The 20,406-nt window shown below is 41.6% G+C and overlaps 1 protein-coding gene across 8 annotated transcripts in view; it reads left to right on the forward strand.

The window, feature by feature from the left end:
- The window catches only part of atxn10 (ataxin 10), a 264,516-nt gene that overhangs the window by 5,258 nt on the left and 238,852 nt on the right, over positions 1–20,406 (forward strand). For all 8 annotated transcript variants that reach the window (XR_013580227.1, XM_078568304.1, XM_078568303.1 and 5 more), the window contains exon 2: positions 1,442–1,639. Coding sequence is in view for 7 of the 8 variants with exons in the window: in XM_078568304.1 (XP_078424430.1) it covers positions 1,442–1,639 (198 nt within the window). In the remaining variant the exon portion in view is untranslated. The remainder of the gene's footprint in view (positions 1–1,441; positions 1,640–20,406) is intronic.

Genomic DNA, 20,406 nt, shown 5'->3' on the forward strand with positions numbered 1-20,406 from the left:
TGGAAAAACTCAGCAGGTCTAACAGCATCTGTGGAGAGGAAAAAATCCAGAGTTAACATTTCGAGCCATAAGGACTCGAAACATTAACTTTTTTTTTATCTCCACAGATGCTGTTAGACCTGAGTTTTTCCAGCATTTTCTGTTTTTGTTTCTATCCATTATATGTTTCCCCTTACACAATTCCTTAACCTTTTCCTTTCCTGGTTTAATAACTTGCTTTCCTTCAGGTCCTTAAACTGCATGGAGCATCTCCCTCACCATCTCTTTCCCTGCTGGGACTTCTCTGGTCCCTGTTTAATTCTGGGATATTCTGTAAGTTTATTTTAAATTCTGTTGACCCTTCCTGGACTTCTTTTAACTTCACTGGCCTAGCTTTGGCCTTGTTACATTCAAGCAGCTCTCGCTCAATGGTTATGGGTTTTATTTCACCCTTTTGGGCCTCTGAACATTCCCCAGCCTTCTGCACTCCTGCAGGTTTCTACTGGCTGACATTGACCTCTTTTCTTTCGCTGGCTAACACTTTGCTGCTAGCCAAATCATTTGTTCAGGCACAATTCCTACCATGACAGGGCCTGAAACAAGGCCACACTCTAGGTGGACCCTATGGTGGGATGCAAACACAAATCCACCTCCCACCACACTGATCAGTGCTTTAGCCTTCATGGAGGACTCGGCGGGGATGGGGGGAAATAGGTTTATGTTTCCCTTCAACATTAAGGACTGAGTGGCCCCTGTGTCCCGGAGCAGTACAACAGACTTGCTCATGTTTTGGAACAGGTAGAGGGCCACTGTTCCCAGAAGGACAAAACTCTGGAATCTCTGGGAGTTTATCCGACTCAGACACACAGTGCCATGCTCTCCAAGGGGTAAGTTTCTGTAGCGAGAGTCTCTGCCTGCTCTGCCGCGCTACCCATTGGGGAGTCCTTTGGGAGACTACTCGGATGGAGCCCTATTAGACCTACAGGCTTTCCTCGCAATTTCCAGCACTCAGGCCTGTAATGGCCTATTTTATTGTATTCCCAAAAATATTAACATAATATCCATCTTCACACTATGCTGTCGTTCGTACCAATGTGGACCGCAACTGCTGGCTGCTCACCCTCTCCCCTCGGTGCTCTGCTGCCACTCAGTGACAGCCTTGACCCTGGCACCAGGGAGGCAACACACCATCCTGGATTCATGTCTGTGGCCGCATAAACACCTATCTATTCCCCTCATTTTCGATGGGAGTGATCCTTCGCAAATGGGTTACTCTGCGTGTTCAGAAGCTAGTAAAGATGTAGATTTGTGTATCGCTTATGTTTAAGAATGGACACTGGGATGCACTTGAACTACAGTGTGATCTGTTGAGAGAACAATTGCTATTTGCTTACTGTGTGCTATGTTTCAGTTATTTGCCTGCATATAAGATGTGTCTCACTTTTAAATGTCTTTTTTGCAGGGAGGAGGCAGCAGAATGTCTATTTGAAAGTTTTGTACACATCCTAACAAAACAGTTGGCTGAGATAGAGGTGTTCACTGACAGTCCTGACAGTAACAGGAACGGACAACTTGAAGCTTGTTTGCAGCTCACTGCTGAGTGCTTCCGATGTCTCAGAAATGCCTGTATACAATGTGGCAAGAACCAGTCTCATGGAAGGTAATTAAAGCTTATATTTTTGTTCGAGAGTGAGATGTGTAACTAATGCACTGGCGTATCGTGTAGGAGAGTGAATGTGTGTTTCAACATTCGTTGGAGGTTTGCGGCCTGGGATCAGAACTTCTGATTCCACCTGTGCTGTTGTGGGGTATTGCTTACCAGAGGCAACAGCTTTCCATACCTCTCATGAGTGAATTAAAAAAAAAATTCCCACCTGTCCACTTTTGTGCACGGATAATGCCAACACTAGTCTGTCAGTGAGATCACAAGACTTAGGAGCAGAAGTAGGCCATTCGGCCCTTCAAGTCTGCTCCACCATTCAATGAAATCATGGCTGATCCGATAATCCTCAACTCCACTTTCCTGCTTTTCCCCCATAATTTATTTTCAAGAACTGTTCTTAAGATTATATCGAGGGCTATGTTTTGAGTTTCGGGGGCATGTACAAATGCCAAGAGTGATGATATTAGGAACAGAATTGATGCATTGGATCTGTAGACAAATCGTCTAACCTGTGACAGAGTGGAAAGCCAGGTTTAAAAAAATAAACAACTGGAAGAAATAGTTGCATTTGCATACATTTTTATGTAATTAAATATCACAGCTTTGTTTCAAACTAAGAACTTCAGTGTTACCAAACAAACGTCTTTTATTCCTGCATTTCTGTCCCAACCCCATATGGAAATAGTGATTAGTTCCAGCTGTATGGAGTTAATTTTATTCATTCAAGTTGTTTAACAGGGTGTGTCATGTTGGGACGGTCTGGTTTTGACTGCCTTGTATAGAGCTACGTTGCCTGTGATTTAGAATGATCCACCCCAGGGTTCAAAATACACGGGGACGGCAGCCGAATTTGCCCTCAAAAGCTGCCAAAAAGGCATCAAATTCATAAACGGGGCTGATAAAGTGAAAGAAAATTCACTCCTGTACGTGGGAGTGACAGAATCTGTGGGGAGCTGCTTCTCAAATTTCTCTGCCACTTCTCTCCCTTGCTGTTGCCCCAGTTCCTCCACTGGGGTACCCTCTATCCCGATCTTTCTGTTCGTTCGACAGAAACTGTGGTTAGAGGAGCAGATAGAGCATGAGATCCAAGACCCGATATCGACTGAGAGAAATTATCTAGTAATTAAAAACACTTTTTCCTTGTGCAGCAATTCTTCAAAATCAGCCGTTAAAATTTCCTTAATATAATATCTTCCACGCTTGCTCGTTCAGTCCATCGTTCCTCTTAGCCTCCTGTCCGGGCCATCCCCAACACCCGGCCTGTTATTCCAGGGTGCCGGCGGACCAAGGCTTATTCTGCGCTGGACTAATGGTGCTCGTGGTAAAAAAGGAGGCCTTACCTCCTTCTGGACCTGGACTCAAACTTTTGTTCTCTCTCCAACTTCCAATCTATCCCCTCGCCTACTGGGATTGACACAGGGAGGGATTTCCCGAGCTCCCCGGTGATCCCCTACTTCTATCTAAACTTGCCTCTCAATTCTGATTAAGAGATTGACAGGTGGAGTGTTGGCAACAGCTTTCCAAAAGGACCCAAGCACCACAAGCCAGTAGCACCATGTTTCTATAGCAACTTTACACCCCAGCAGAACTCGCACTTCCTATAGGTGTAGTTGGCCTCATCAGTCTTAATCATGGTTGCAACCAAAGTGAGCCACTTTTAAAATAAATCCTCATCCCTTTATTGGTGCATTTCCAATGGGAACAAAATGCACAGCAACACAACATTACACCAGAGAGGATGCTGATTATTCTTACTTATTATATTAAGTATGCAACAGGCCACTGCTCTTTTGCTACCTCAGTCCAAGACCTGTACTGGTAGATATTACTAACCTAGCTAAAAGGTAAAATGGCAGAAGGCAGCAGACAAGACTTTACCCTCTCAATGTAAGGATGGGGATGGAAAAGTTATGAGAGAAATGCCCCAGAAATTTATGCCAGAGCCTCCTGATCTATACAAATAACCGGGACTGAGTTTTAGTGCTAGCAAACTAAGCTTGAAGATGGGAGAGCAGAAGGAGTCAGACAGCCTCAAAGCCTTAGATGGGCATTTAGGTCTGAGTAAGTGAAGTCCAATACAGCATCTTACATTATGTTAACACGCCATATAAATTTAAAGCTCCAGGAGCATTATAAAACAGACTATGACACTGAGCCACACAAGGAGACAGTAAGTCAAATGACCAAATGTTTGATGAAAGAGCTAGGCTATGATGAACATTTTAAAGGAGGAAGGTGATGTAGTGAACAGAGAGGCGTAGGGAGGGTATGCCAGAACTTGGGGTCTAGGCAACTGAAGGCATGACCACCGGTGGTGGAGCGATTACAATTTGGGATGCACTGGAGGATAGAATTAGATATCTTGGAGGTTTGTGGAGCTAGAGGTTGCAGAGATAGGGTGGGGTGTGGCCATGGAGAGATCTGAAAACACGGATGAAAAATTTGAAATCAAGACATTGCTTGATTGAGAGCCAAATAGGTTAGAGGAATGTAACTTGCTGCAAGTTAATATGTGGGCAGCAGAGTTTTGGATCACCTCAAGATTAAGGAGGGTAGAATGTGGGAGACCAGCCAGGAGTGTGCTGGAATGGTTGAGTCTAGAGGTAATGAAGGCATGAATGAGGGATTCAGCAAATTCCAACTTAAAAGATTTAATAATAAATATACAGCCTTTGGTATATGTACTATCTTGCCTATCTAAAGAAGGAACCCTAAAGAAAATTCAACAGAAATATAGAAGGTAATGGTAATACATAACTGCATTCCTAATAAAGGAGTTAGTGACAATGAAAACAAAGAAGGCCCTGAGGAACAAAAAGTAGCCCTCGAGAAAATCTTTAAAGGAGCCCTTAGCGTGACCCCTGATTCATCCGTGGCTAACCAAAGATGTTAAGGATAGTATTAGAGTAAAAGAAAAAGGGGCTTATATTATCAAGAAGATTAATAAGCCTGAGGATTGGGAGAATTTTAGAAACAATAACAATAACCAGCAAAGGATGACCAAAAAGATTAATAGAGGAAAAAGTAGAATGATAATAAACTAACATGCAATATAAAAACAAATTGTAAAAGCTTTACAAGTATGTTAAATGAAAGAGAATAGCAAAAGTAAATGTGGGTTCCTTAGAGGGTGATACAGGAGAAATTACTATGGGGAATAAGGCAATGCAGAGATATTAAACAAATACCCTTTCTTCACAGTAGAAGACACAAAAACATATCAGAAGTGGTGAGGAACCAAGGGTTGAATGAGAAACTTAAAAGTAATTATTAGGTAAAGAAAATATACTGGAGAAATTAATGGAGTCGAAATAAAAGTCGAAAAATTCTCTGGACTTGATGGCTTACGTCTGAGGCTCTAAAAGAGGTGGCTGTAATGATAGTGGATGCATTGATTGTGATCTTGAACAATTCTAGATTCTGGAACGGTCTCAGCGAATTGAAATGTGACAATGCAAATCTCTCCTAAAATGGAAGAAAGAAAACAGGGAACTTACAGGCAAGTTAGCCTGATGTCAGATGTCTGGAAAATGCTGGAGTCCATCATTAAGGAACTGGCAACAAGGCACTTTGAAAACCTTAAAAAATATGACTGAGCATAATCAGCATGGTTTTATGAAAATCTGATTGTGTTTGACAAAATTGCTAGTTTTTTTGAGGATGTAACTTGCAGGGTAGATAAAGGGAAACCAGTGGATATAGTATATTAGGATTTTCAAAAGGCATTTCAAAAGGCTCCACAAAAGGTTGGTGCACGGGATAAGGGCTTGTGATTTGGTGTAATGTATTAGCGTGTATAGAGGATTGGTTAAAGGACATAAAAGAGAGAATAGGAATAAATGGGTCGTTTTCAGGCCGACAGGCTGTTATTAATGGGCTGCCACAAGAATTAGTGCTGAGGCTGTGGCTATTTTTGAGCTATATTAATGACGTAGATGAAGATACTGAGAGTAATACAACCAGATTTGCTGATGCTACGAAGCTAGGTGGGACAGTAAACTGTGAAGAGGGCACAATGTGTCTGCAAAGGGATTGAAATTGGTTAGGTAAGTGGGCAAGAAGATGGTAGGTGTTGTAAAGGTTGTTTGGTGTTTCACGGAGAGGTCTGGAGGCTTCTATAGTTGAACATAAACCGTTTATTGATAACCCATAAGTATGTACATATCCAAGGTGCAGCAATGTATACGTGCTGCCTCCATGCAGGCTCCTTCCAGACTCTACTCCACAGACAGTCTACTATCATGTCACACTCTACATCATACTGTGGGTGATACTGTTCTCCGGTCGGACATTAACCCTTGCTCTGCCGAACACCCTTATCTTAAATCACCCCCCCCTGCTCCCCAGGGTCCTTACCCAAATACATTTACAATATAATCTTTGTTGTACTTGCTACCCCTTCTCCCTCCTCTCAAACCTCTGACTTTATAAATGCAGATGGTCTGGAGGCTTGATAGCTCTCCCAGATCTCGTTGTCACATTTGGAGGAATAGTAGTCTCAGTTGCTTTGGGTTGACTTTGTTGGTTTAGCATTGAAATTGTAGTACTCTGTGTTTCTGGTACTTGGTTGTCTCCATTTAATTCACTTTTTGCACTCCTTCGAGTTGTGTTCCTCTTTACTAATAACCAGTCTGCTTTGTTCGTATATTGTAGGTTTGTCCCGTTTCTTCTGACAGGAATGTGCACTCCATTCGTTCCATGGGGTCAGCCATGTTCTTGCTGGACTTTGACGTTTCAAAAATGGAACCTTCATTTCCACTTGTTTCACAATTTCAGCTATGTCATTTTTCAAGAACTCAATGGTTCTCAGTATGCTTGAGGCATCCTGTGCTTTTTCTTCTTGTTCCTTGAGCTTTAGTGTTGGATTTACATTTTCCGATATTATTCCTGTCTTCTTTCTCTGTCTGCAGCAGAACTTAGTCTTTGTCCTTTGTTTTGGTTTCACTGTTGGCCAGGCCCATCTCCGGTGAAGTCTTAACTTCTTTCAGTTCTGTAATTGTGCTACTCATGGCTTCATCATCCGTTTGAAGCTTGGAAATTTCTACAACTTTTCCTTTCAATGCCTCCCCTTTTCCACTCAGCTGATTCTTTGGCTCTTCAGTTTCTTTCGTGTACCTCTTGGCTTCCTCCTGGAATATAGAACATTGCTGAGTCTTCTCTGCCAACTGGTTCTTCAATTCATTCAGAGTGATATTGAATTCCTCCGGAGGTCCCCAGCATCACATGTCAGTCCTCAGCCAATTCAATTCACTCCATGTGATATCAAGAAACGTCTGAAGGCACTGGATACTGCAAAGGCTATGAGCCCTGACAATATTCCGGCAATAGTACTAAAGATTTGCGCTCCAGTGCTTGCTGTACCCCTACCCAAGTTGTTCCATGAAGCTATAACACTGCATCTACCTGACAATGTGGAAAATTGCCCATGTATGCCCCGTTCACAAAATATAGGACAAATCCTACCCAGCCAATTACCACCCCAGACTACTCTCCATCATCAGTAAAGCGATGGAATGGGACATCAACGGTGCGATCAAGTGGCACTGCTTAGAAGTAACCTGCTCACTGACGCTTAGTTTTGGTTCTGCCAGGATCACTCAGCTCCTGATCTCTTTACAGCTTTGGTTCAAACATGGACAAAAGAGCTGAACCCCAGCGATGAGGTGAGAGCGACTGCCCTTGACATCAAGGTAGCATTTGACCAAGTGTCGCATCAAGGAGCCCTAGCAAAACTGGAGTCAATGGGAATCAAGGGGAAAACTCTCCGCTGGTTGGATTCATACCTAGCACAATGGAAGATGGTTGTGGTTGTTGGAGGTCAATCATCTCAGCACCAGGACATCACTGCAGGAGTTCTCGGGGTAGTGTCCTTGGCCCAACCATCTTCAGCTGCTTCATCAATGACTTTCTTTCCATCATAAGGTCAGAAGTGGGGATGCTCGCTGATGATTGCACAATGTTCATTACCATTCGTGACTCCTCAGATACTCAAGCAGTCCATGTTCAAATACAGCAAGACCTGGACAATATCCATGCTTGGGCTGACAAGTGGCAAGTAATATTCGCGCCACACAAGTGCCAGGCAATGACCATTTCCAACAAGAGAGAATCTAATCATTGCCCCTTGACGTTCAATCGCATTACCATCACTGAATCTCCCACTATCAACATCCTTGGGGTTACCATTGACCAGAAACTGAACTGGACTAGCTATATGAATACTGTGGTTACAAGAGCAAGTCAGAGGCTAGGAATCCTGTGACGAGTTATTCACCCCCTGACTTCCCAAGGCCTGTCCACCATTTACAAGGCACAAGTCAGGAGTGGGATGGAATACTCCCCACTTGCCTGGATGAGTGCAGCTCCCACAACACTGAAGAAGCTGGGCACCATCCAGGAAAAAGCAGCCTGCTTGATTGGCACCACATCCACAAACATTCATTCTGTGCACCACCAACGCACAGCAGCAGCAGTGTGTACCATCTATAAGATGCACTACAGGAATTCACCAAGGCTCCTCAGACAGCACCTTCCAAACCCACGACCACTACCATCTAGAAGGACAAGGGCAGCAGATAGATGGGAACACCACCACCTGAAGTTCCCCTCCAAGTCACTCACCATCCTGACTTGGAAATATGTCGCCGTTCCTTCACTGTCGCTGGGTCAAAATCCTGGAACTCCCTTCCTAACAGCACTGTGGGTGCACCTAGACCACATGGACTGCAGCTGTTCAAGAAGGCAGCTCACCACCACCTTCTCGAGGGCAACTAGGGATGGGCAATAAATGCTGGTCCAGCCAGCAAAGCCCACATCCTGTGAGTGAATTTTAAAAAAAAACTGGCTGGTTGAATATGGTCAGTACTCTGTCTATTGTGAACAGCTGAAGGGAGGTGCTGATTGATACCAGTCATTGAGACGTACTACCTACATACTTGGCATTGCACCAGCTCTGAGATTCATATACCAAGTCACTCATTTGTGTGATTGGCAGAACGTTTTATATATATGTAAACGCACATGTATGTAAATACATAAAGCGTAAATAACGTTGGTGAATCGCAGGTGCAGATAGACACTTGGAAAATGATGTTGTGGCAGTAACAGAGAGCTAGCTCAGAAAAGGGCAAGATATTCCTTGATCCAAGGCGTTCAAGAAAGATTATGAAGAAAAGAAAGGATGAGGGGTGGCAGTATTGATTAAGGAGAATATTATAATGCTTGAGAGAGGATGTCCAAGATGGGTCAATGACAGAATCTATTTGTTTGGAGTTATGACAGTAGAGGTACCGTTACACTACTGGGTGTATTCAATACACCACCAACTAATGGGAAATATATTGAGGAGCAAATTTTCAGAGAAGCTACAGAGGCACCAAACTCTCGAGTGGTAACAATGGGGACTTTAATTATCCTAATATAGACTGGGATACTAATAGTGTAAAGGGCAAAGATTTTTTTTAATGTTTTCAGGAGAATTTCCTTGATGAGTATGTTTCCAGCCCAGTGAGGAAGGAGACATTGCTGGATCTGGTTCTGGGAAATAAGGTGGATCAAGCAAATCCAGTGTCAAAGAGGAACATTTAGGGAACAGTGATCATAGTATCATAAGGTTTAGAATAGCTATGGAAAAAGACAAGGAGCAATCTCAAGTAAAAATATTTAGCTGGAGGAGGACCAATTTCAGTGGGGCCCAGGCAAATAGGAATCACAGATTAGCAGGCAAAACTGTAATGGAACAATGAGCTTCGTTTAAGGAGGAGATGGTTTGGGCACAGCCGTGGTAGCTTCCTATGGGGGGGTAATCAAAGCCAGAGCTGCTTTGATGACAATAGAGATCCAGAGTAAGATGCAGCAGAAAAAGGGTGTTAATGACGGATGTCAGCTTGACAATACAAGTGAGAATCAGGTTCACACCTCCACGAGACACATCTTACGTTTCCTTGTTTCTTTTTTTGTCCCATTAACACTCCCTTTGGCCTTGCACCACCAACTCTTGTGTCATTTAATCTCTTCCAACCTATCACAAACCTTCCCTTTTGTTGTTTTTCCTTTCTCCCCCTTTTCACTTGCTTAAAACTTATATTAGAACTGGGGAAAAGTTAGAAATATAAGGTCATTGATCTGAAACATTGACCCTATTTCTTTCGACTGAAACATTGACCCTATTTCTTTCGATACAGACGCTGCCTGATCTGTTAAGCATTTCTAGGATTTTCTGTTTTTATTTCAGAATTTCACTATCTGTAACATTTTGCTCTTGCACTTAAAATTGGTAAGCCACCAGAACTAGATGAGATGCATCCGAGGGTACAGAGGGAAGAAAGGGTGGAAATTGTGAAGGTACTGACCATAATATTCCAATCCTCCTGAGATACAAGGGTGGTGCCAGAGGACTGGAGAATTGTAAATTTTACACCCTTGTGCACCCTTTTTGAACAAGGACAGGCAATATAAACTGAAAGGTATAATGCTAAAGATGGTGCAGAACAGAAAGACCTGGGGATGTAGGTACACAAATCATTGAAGGTGGCAGGACAGATTGAGAGTAATTAAAAAGGCATAAACGATCCTGGGCTTTATAAATAGAGGTGTAGAGTACGAAAGCAAGGAAGTTATGATGAATCTTTATAAAACATTAGTTTGGCCTCAACTGCAGTATTGTGTCCAATTTTGGGCATGATGGGAATGATGTGAAGGCCTTAGAGAGGCTGCAGAAAAGATTTATAAGAACGGTCCCAGGGATGGGGAGAATAGTTTGGAGAAGCTGGGTTGTTCTCTTTAGAGAAGAGAAGGTTAAGAGGAGATCTGATAGAGCTGTTCAGTATCATGAGGGCTCTAGACAGGGTAGACAGGGAGACACTGTTCCCATTGATGGAAGAATCAAGAACCAGAGGACACTGATTTGGAGAGAATGGCAAAATAACCAATGGTAACAGTGGTTATTATCTGAAATGCACTGCCTGGCAGTGTGGTGGAGTCAGATTCATTTGTGGCTTTCAAAAGAAAATTGCATAAGCACCTGAAGAGGCTATGGAGAAATGGCAGGGCAGTGGGGCTATGAGTTGCTCATGCATGGACATAATGAGCCAAATGGCCTCCTTCTGTGCTATAACTATTCCTTGGTTCTATTCTATACATCCTAACTTGTGTATAACCTAATGGAATGTAGTCCGCTCCACATTGGGGAGACCAAACATAGATTGGGTAACTGCTTTGCGGAACACCTCCATTGTATCTGTGAGAATGACCCTGAGCTTCCAGTGGTCTGTTATTTTAATTCTCCACCTCGTTCTCTAGCCGACGACTCTGTCCTTGGCCTGCTGCATTGTGTGCAGTGAGGCTCAATGTGAGCTTCAGGAACAGTACCTGAATTTTCAAATATGCACTCTCCAGCCTTCTGGACTCAACATTGAGTTCAACAATTTCAGACTGTCTCCCATTTTGTTCCCTTTTCTTTGCTTGTTTCGGTTTTCCTCTTTCTATTAGCAGCACACCTGCTCCAGGCACATCTTTTGTTTCTTTTCTTGCCCAACTCCATTCCCTTTGGCCCTGGAAGACTAACTTTTCTGTCATTCAATCTCTCATTTCTTCCATAAAAACAAAAAGCTAAAAGCTACTGCGGATGCTGGAAATCCAAAACAAAAACAGAACCACCTGGAAAAACCCAGCAGGTCTGGCAGCATCGGCGGAGAAGAAATCAGTTAACGCTTCGAGCCCTCATGGCCCTTCGGCAGAACCGAAGGGCCATGAGGGCTCGAAGCGTTAACTGATTTCTTCTCCGCCGATGCTGCCAGACCTGCTGGGTTTTTCCAGGTGGTTCTGTTTTTGTTCTCATTTCTTCCACCCTATCACAACTTCCGTTTGTCCTGGTCCCACCCACCCTTAGCTCAAAACCAATTACATCTCTAACTTTTCCCAGTTCTGATGAAAGGTCACAGACCTGAAATGTTAACTCTGTTTTTCTCTCTCTACACAGATGCTTCATAACCTGCTGCGTTTTTCCAGAATTTTCTGTTTTAATTTGATTTTCAGCATCTGTGGTATCCTGCTTTTCGTATAGCCTAATTGAGATGCACAGCTGGAAGAAGTTGTTGCACTACTTGTTGAAGTACAAGCGGACAAGCTGCATTCAGTTATCCCTTTTGATGATTATTGTTAAGATGTCAATATGGTCCAGAAATAATCTTTCTATTCTCTAGTTCTAATTTAGACTCTTGAAACTTTTTGTGTGTGTAAAAGTTCTCCACGCATGCAAAGGCAGATATTTAAAGATAAGTTCGCAAAAAGCTATTTAACAAAGTCTATTTTAACTTTGCGCTGGCCTCATGTAGTAGTACTCCAGTGCTTATGGTTTCTTAGCTGTTGTCAGGTTATCGAGTAATATTACTCCCATGAGAGGCTTTACAATAATTTAGTAACATTTGGTTGCAAGATGTTACATTGGTGCTGAAGTGTTAGAACACCAGAGCCAAAATTTAGAATAGTTTTGTTATTAATCATTGAAAAACACCACTGATGCTAGCGTGGCACAGTTTAGATGAAATGGTAGAAGATGGGTGTGAATAGGGAGTAACTCACTACTTAATAACTGAGCCAAGTCAGCAGAAAACTTTTTTTGAGGATGATTGGAGAAAGGAAATCCAAAAGATTGATTATTCTCCACCAACAGTTTTAACTAATACAAAAGCAAAATACTACAAATGCTGGAAATCTGAAATAAAACCAGAAAATGCTAGAAATGTCACTGTTTAAAAATAAGAGGTCGCCCATTTAAAACAGAGATGAGGCAAAACTTTTTCACTCAAACAGTCATGAGTCTTTGGAACTCTCTTCCTGAAAAGGCGGTGGAAGCAGTGTCTTTGAATATTTTTTAAGGCAGAGGTGGATAGATTCTTTGTAAGCAAGGGGGTGATAGGTTATCGGCAGTAGATGGAATGCAGATTTCAGGTTACTATCAGACCAGCCTTGATCTTATTAAATGACAGAGCAGGTTTGAGGGGCTGAATGGCCCACACCTGCTCTTTGTTCGTATTAAATACACAGCCGGTCTAGCAGCATCTGTGGAGAGAAAAACAGTTAACCTTTCAGGTCCATTGAAACAGACCTGAAAGATTGAGTAGAATCTTCCTCATCCCATGGAGGCAGCTTTGAAGGTGAGATTGGGAGAAAACTTAGAGATTTGGGCATCAGGAGGGGAATTGCACATTCCCACCTTTGGGCAATCTTGCTGGAAGCGAGTGAATATTGGCAGCAGCTACTTGCCCAGCAGCAGTGGTAGTCAATAATCATCAATTAAGAGGCTAATGAGCAGGACAGGGAGAACTCCGCCAGGATCTCTCCCCTTCGCTCTGAGCCTTCTGGTTTTATCCCTCTTCATTTTTGAAAGTTCGAGCATGCTTCTGAGGTTGCCTCCATTTTGATGCACCCTCATGCTCTCCTTTCCAACTGAGCAACATCCACCTCTTCCCGTCGGGCTGCCAGCTGCCCGAAGATGATTGGGCCTGCAGCCATGGGAACCCACCTGTTATCCTTAATTGGACAGTAGAAGTGGAGATGGCCAATTAGGAGGCCACCTAGAAAATCACACTTCTCCATCTACAGACCTGTGCAGGGTCGAAACCTGGAAATGGCCCTGCCGCAACTTCATCACAAGATTCTGCTTGTTAACAGTTTCTCTCCCCACAGATGCTGCCAGATCTGCTGGGTATTTTCATCATTTTCTGTTTTTATTTAAAATCTGCATCCTTGCAGTTCTACAGCAGGGCTAGGTGGTGAGCAGATTTTGAGAAACATTCTGAATGTGAATGTATAAAATCGGTTTTATCCTACAGTATAAATTGTGAATGAAACAGGCTATTCAAAGTGGTAACAATGCAACATCATATACTGAAGATTTGCTTCGTAGTGTGCCAGAATTTTCAAGTGCTACAGATATAACTCTGTTGATTCCCTCTTATTTTCACTTTCCATCTTCCCAAGGTATGCAAATGAAATTTTGTAGTGAAGTGCCAGTGTTAACTTTTTAAGATGATTACATTGCATTGAGAAATGCATTAGCTCTTGCTTCTTACAGGTCAATCAACCTGGTAGTAGATGTTCCTGTATCAAAATTTCGCTGTGAATCCTCCAGTGATATTCATCTACATGGTGAGGATTGGGGAAGGGGAAGTTTTATGTTCCAGATTAAGAACATTTCCATATTAGAAACATGTTATGTAATTTCTATTAAATAATTCTTGTTTTTTAGATTGGCAATAGCCATGTTTTTCCATAATCAAAGATCACACTTGCTATCGAGAAGAATACAGTATCTGCGATTTTTGAGAAGAATGTGTTTTTGCTTTATATCCTGTCACCATTGGTGTAGTAAATTGGTCTTTGAATGCTATTTATCCAACCAAAGTGAATATTATATCTTTAACTGATCCACATTATGTGACAAGTTTATTTCTAAAGAGCACATTTACACAAAAACTAAATATGAAGTTATATTGTAAAAGCAGCCTGAATCTGGAGTTGGGGCTCAACCTGATGCTTGGGTGAAGCGGAGTGACTCCTTTTTGGAGACGTCACATCTGATTTATAGTACACCAGTTCAGTGTTAGTTTGAAGCTGAGCCTGTTTTGCACCAGTGCTAAACTTGTTGCATAAATGTAACAACCAAATAATTTGTGCAAACATTCCAATTTTAATGCTTAAACATTCATTGGAAGCTCAAGTCTTAAACAAAATTTGAGGCTTAGAAATAAACTGCCAACTTGTTCAAGATGTGTCAAAAACTGCATATGGTTTCATGTCTGATTAAATCTGTTCTAATGCAAACCATGCAGTTTTCATTGAAAGGTTCCACTCTGAAGATTTTGTTGTTTTAAAATTAATCTGTTTAGATCGGCAGTCTAATTCATGTATGGAGCAGGATGGTTGATGTGGGAAATAAGTCATGCATTGATGGAAATAGGACATTTTCTTCAGATATTTTAGTTAAGTCACATTGTTGAAACTCTTTTTAACCTGGCTCTGCTGTAATGAAGCCTTCTGATTTTAGGATTAAAGCTGATTTAAGCCTGATTATTAACCACGATAAACAGATTCTAAAATTAAGAAACCTATTCAAACCTGGAAACTGTCATTGTGAAACAAGTTCAGCTGCTTTCCCTGTTTAGTGAAGTAGCTCTTGCCCCTGACCATATTGATAGCCAACACCAAATTAGGAAGTAAGATACTGATGGCTGAATGATTTTTCATGGGCAAGGAGTCACTAAGAGTGTAACTGGTTCTTGTGCATCAATTACAGTTAGCATGTTTTGTGAAGATAGTTGTTTGTTTTCTATATATTTCAAAGTCTTATGTTTCATGTGCATTTGTTGGGTCGCTTTTTAAAAATAAGACATTGTATCAGCTCATTGCACATCAATAGTCTCAATAACACATTAAAAATACTTTTTTTCACTTATTTTAAAGGTTAATCTGTTAAATAACAAAAAAATGAAATGACTTACAGTTCAGTGCTGGTTTGGTGGAATAATGTCTGTGACAGGGTGAATATTGGTCTTGATGCTGTGCATGAACACTGCAGTCTCAGTCAACCAAACTCGAACCGTGGTAATTCAGAGTGTCCCTGGAGAAGATAATGGGGTAACCTTCTGAGTAGATAGGGAGAAACTGTTCCCGCTCGTAAACGGATTGAGTACCAGAGGGCACTGTTTTAAAATGTTTTGCAAAAGAAGCAAATGCGAGGTGGGAAAAAACTTTCACACAGCGAGTAGTTAGGGCTTGGAATGCACTGCCTGGAAGTGTGTTGGAAGCAGGTTCAATTGAGGCATTCAAGAGGGTATTGGATGATTATCTAAATAGAAACAATGTGTAGGGTTACAAGGAAAAGGCAGGAGATTGGTACTAAGTTAAAATGCTCAGAGAGCCGGTGCAGACATGTTGGGCCGAATGGCCTCCTTCTACACCGTAACAATTCTGTGATTCTAGTGTATCAGCAAGAACTACAAATCCAGTAAAAGACCACGGTAGAAAAAAATCTCAATCATGTAAACAACCGAGAAAAAGGAGGAAGGTTTAAAAGCAAATATTTTTTAATCAGGAAATAGTATTAGAAATATTGGTCCAGAATTTGCTGAAACATGGCACCTGTGTATGTGCCCTGCTGGGTAACTCCTAGTAATGATTTAATCATTCAATCAGCAAACATCTTTGGAAGGAAAAATTAAAGTACTTCAAATAAACTAGTAACTCTCCTGTGCAATTGCGCACAGATAGTCCAGGATCCAGAGTGTCCTTTTTATTGGTTTATTTCAAGTATTTTCATGGTGGTTAAGAAGAGAATTATGCTGTGATGTCCTTTGTGGATGAGTGGCTTCCCAAACTTATTATTAAGTGTCCCATATTTGTAACATAATGTGATTGGAAATGGAATCTTTGAACGTCAAGCATGGGGTGATGGATGGGCAAAGCAGAATTAGTGTGGAACAGGCTGTGGCTGATTGGGGTTTGGGCACATTGGAGTTCATGAGAATGGAGCATGAGAGGATGACAAAGAGAGCATCTAGAAGTGACACGTATAAAGATGAGGCTTTCAGCAGTCAAAGAGAACAAAAATGCAAATATGGAAATGTTACCTGGCTGATAAATACGATGTAGGGTTTAAAGCTCAACTTTAACATGAGTAGGTTGTTAACATCTCATTTTCTGTTTCAGTCTGAATGATGGGATGGGAAATTTTGAGGGAGTCTTCGGCAAGGAAACAGAGTTCAAACTAGCTTTGATCACCTTTATGTTCAGTTGAATGATATTGGGGCTCATTGTTGATTTAATGTCAAATAGTCAGTCTGCAACACAGAGAAGTGTGGGTTTGAGAGAGATGGTAACAGGTAGGTGAATGCCATTGACATACAATTAGAAATTGACACCATAACTGATTGAGGAGAAGCACAGGTAAGAAAGAGCAGGGAGCCGATGAATGATTGTTAGGGCACTGATGGGATAATTGTTTAAAGCAAAAACCATTGCTGGAGAAGAACTAGCTCCATTTGGATAGATAGGACTACAATGCAACAGCAATCCCATTGAGCTGGGTGACAGAGAAAAACGTGGTACAGTGTAGTGCGATGTGGTCAACTGAATTAAACAGGTTGGAGAGATCAAGAAGGTCAAGGTGGGGAGGTAATTTTGTGGGGGGAGATGCATTAAACTTACAGTCATAGAGGGAGCCATTCTTAACTTTGGCCAAGGCAGATATTAGACTGGAGGTATTCAGACTGGACAGGCAGTTTTGAGAAATGGGCTTAAGGCTATAAGGTGACAATGTGTTCAAGGGTTCAACGTGCTCCATCCCACCAGCCCCTGCATTCAAAGGATCATCCTCCGCCTTTTCCACAGTTCCAGCATGATGCCACCACATATTTCCCTCGCCTCCCCTGTCAGCGTCACATAGGGGCTGTTTCCTCCGTGACACCGTGGTCCACTCCTCCATCACCCCCAATTCCTCATCCCCTTCCCACGGCACCTCCCCATGCAATCGCAGAAGATGTAAAACCTACCCCTTTACCTCCTCCCTCCTCGACGTTCAAGGCCCTAAAAACTCCTTTCAGGTGGAGCAGTAATTCACTTGCACTTCATTCAATTTGGTCCACTGTATTTGCTGCTCACAATGCGGTCGCCTCTACAATGGGGAGATTAAATGCAGATTGGGTGACCGCTTTGCGGGACACCTTCGCCCAGTCTGCAAGCATGACCTTGACCTTCCTGCCGCTTGCCATTTCAATTCACCATCTTGCTGTCATGCCCACATTTTTATCCTTGGTCTACTGCAGTGTTCCAGTGAAACCCAATTCAAACTGGAGGAATAATTAAGCATTTTACAGCCTTCAGGACTTAACATTGCGTTCAACAACTTCAGACCATGAATACTGTCCTCCATTTTGATCTTGTAAAATTTTTTCCCCAACCATCTCCCCCACGGGGCCATCTGTAACTTAATTCATATGTTTTGCTTTCACTGACCCTTGTTCTGCTATTAACACATTCTGCTATCTTACCTTTATGCCACTGTTAGCACCTTCTTTAGTCTTTAACACTACCATTAATACTCCCTTTGTCTTGGGCCCATGACATCTTTGTCAAAGCTCTCCTAAGCTCCCACCTTTCCCTGACCATCGATTTTGCTCCACCCATGCTGCCACCCCCCCCCCCCCCCACACCCAACCAACTCTTCAACAGTATAAAATCCATCACATTTCTACCTCTCTTCAGCTGTGAAGAAGAGTCATACGGATTCAAAACATTAACTCTGTTTCTCTCTCCACAGATGTTGCCAGACCTGCTGAGTTTTTCAGCATTTTCTACTTTTATTTCTGATTTCTAGCATCTACAATATTTTGCTTTTATACTAATGTGTTCAAGGGCCTCAGCGAGCAAAACTTTACATTGTTCCACTACCATAATCTGCAACACTTTTTGTAAGTCCCAGACACAGTATTATAGTGGTGAACGTATCATAAAATAAGCTTTAAAAAGAGATATAAAAATTGGAGACAGCCATAGAGGGGAGTAACAAGTTCACTGGTTACATTTGCTGTTGTCAATGGCAATTGCATTAATTTGGTGGTTCCAAATTGTTAACTTTAGAGTATTGAAATACATTTCTTGTCTTATGTGCTTGATTTTTGATGGTTATGAATTATGTCCAACATAAGGTATGTGCCTTGCGCCCTAGTAATCTTTATATCAAATTCTTAGTTTTGAAAAAAAAGTATCATGGCTAATATTAACAAAAGTGGACATTTTGCAAAATATTAAAACAAAAATTGAATTTGCCATTTTCTGCTGCGTTTAGGTGTAATGTCAGCGACATTCATGTCATGTCATGTATGTTGATAATTTGAATTGTGATAAAACTTTGATATAAGCTGTTCCCAGGCCACTGGCTGCCATTCAATCTCAGCTTGGCTGAATGTGAATTTGAAGGTCATGTGTGACCAATAGAATGCTATACTTCCCACATGTCTATCGAATGTTCCAATCAATTGTACAGGGTTTGAGGTCTGGCAAAATGTTCCAAGCATTCCATTTTCTGTTTTTAATTTATCTAAAAAGTTTACATAAAACAATACTTGGCTCAATAGAATTTTTTGAAGGGGCTGTAAAAACAAACTTTTGTATTGTTGAGAATAATGCTATATATAATATAAATTTTTTAAAAATCACATGCACCTACTGATGCGTCTTAATTTTATTGCTGACTCCTGCAGAACACCACTGTATGTATATTTTGGTGATTGTTTCCCACAGCAGCAGAGTCAAAATTACCCTCTTATTTTATTAGCTTGGTTTTCCTTTCCCTATTATTGTTCCATGGATGTTTGATTCTCTCACATGGCATTAGGGTTTTTGCAGACTTAGTGCTCTTCGTTCTTCTAATAATTTGTGCTCTTTTGCACTGAAACTATTGAATTATGTAAAATTCAAAATCATGTAAGTAAAACTAAATTGTGAATTTAGTGCTAAAAGTAACTTGTTAATTTATCTACTTTGCTTTCCAAATATCCAGGTGTGGTTGGTTGTTATATTTGGTTGTTAATATTTATTCTACCTACTTATGTTTGCACATCTTGTCACATATTCTGATGTCCGTTTGATTGGTTCAGAATAAGGTAATGACTAATCAGAACTGAAGATTTGGGGAATGTCCAATCCAATATAAAAGAAGTTGGTTAAAACTATTAATGAGAAACTACTCGAGGATTATGAAAGCGATAATTTCTATGATATTGGTAACTGAACTTGGAGTTTTACAAGTATGTAAATGCGAAACCTCATATCCCTTAAAACTTCTGGTGAACAAATATCTATCAATCTGTTTTAAATTTAACAATTGATCTAGTATTGACTGCCATTTGTGTAACAGCTCCAAACTTTTACTACACTTTGCATATTAAGTTGTTTTCTAATTTCATTCCTGAAAGGCCTAGCTTTAATTTTTTGGCTATGTCCCTTAGCCCTGGATTTCCCAACCAGTGGGAATAATTTCTCTCTATCTATCCTGAGTTCTCTATGTAATGTAATGCCAAGTTTGACATCCAACAATGGGAGTCACACAAAGGTCTAGGGGCACTTGGCAGGGGGTTGGGGAAGTGAAACAGAGGAGTGAGTGGTGGGGCTTTTGGAAATTGGCAAGAGAAGTTTTGAAAACTTTGGGACTGGTCCAGTCTGACAATATTGGGTTGTTGGGACCTGGCAGAATTGGGGGAAGTAGGGAGGAGAGATTAGCAGCCTTGTGAGGGAATTGAACTCAGGAGAAAGGAGGCCCAGACTTCCCTCAACCCCTTTTGGCCCAACACCCTGCACCACACACCCTCTCACCCATCATCTTCTTGTTCTGACCCATCTTCACCCCCTTTTATCTTATTGCATACTATACCCCTCTCTTCACTTTCCCATAATCAACCAGTTGTTTATTAAATTACTTAAAAGGAAAAGCTCTGTTTCAGTGTTCCCAGCCAAGATAATGGTTAGAATATCACAGGCTGGGTCATGCAATGCTGCGCTGTGCACTCTGAGTGCATCAGGAGTGTAGTAGCAGATTAGCAAATCTAAAACATGGGCGCCTGGTGATGTGAAGTGCAGGTATCCATAGCTGAGAATGGTTGTTTGTATGTCCTCAATTCATTGCGTTGGAATTTTTTTAAAATTCATTCACGGGATGTGGGCTACTCTGGCTGGGCCAGCATTGATTGCCCATCCCTAGTTGCCCT

The sequence above is a fragment of the Cetorhinus maximus genome, chromosome 22, assembly GCF_964194155.1.
Source record: "Cetorhinus maximus chromosome 22, sCetMax3.hap1.1, whole genome shotgun sequence".
Classification (NCBI taxonomy): Eukaryota; Metazoa; Chordata; class Chondrichthyes; order Lamniformes; family Cetorhinidae; genus Cetorhinus; species Cetorhinus maximus.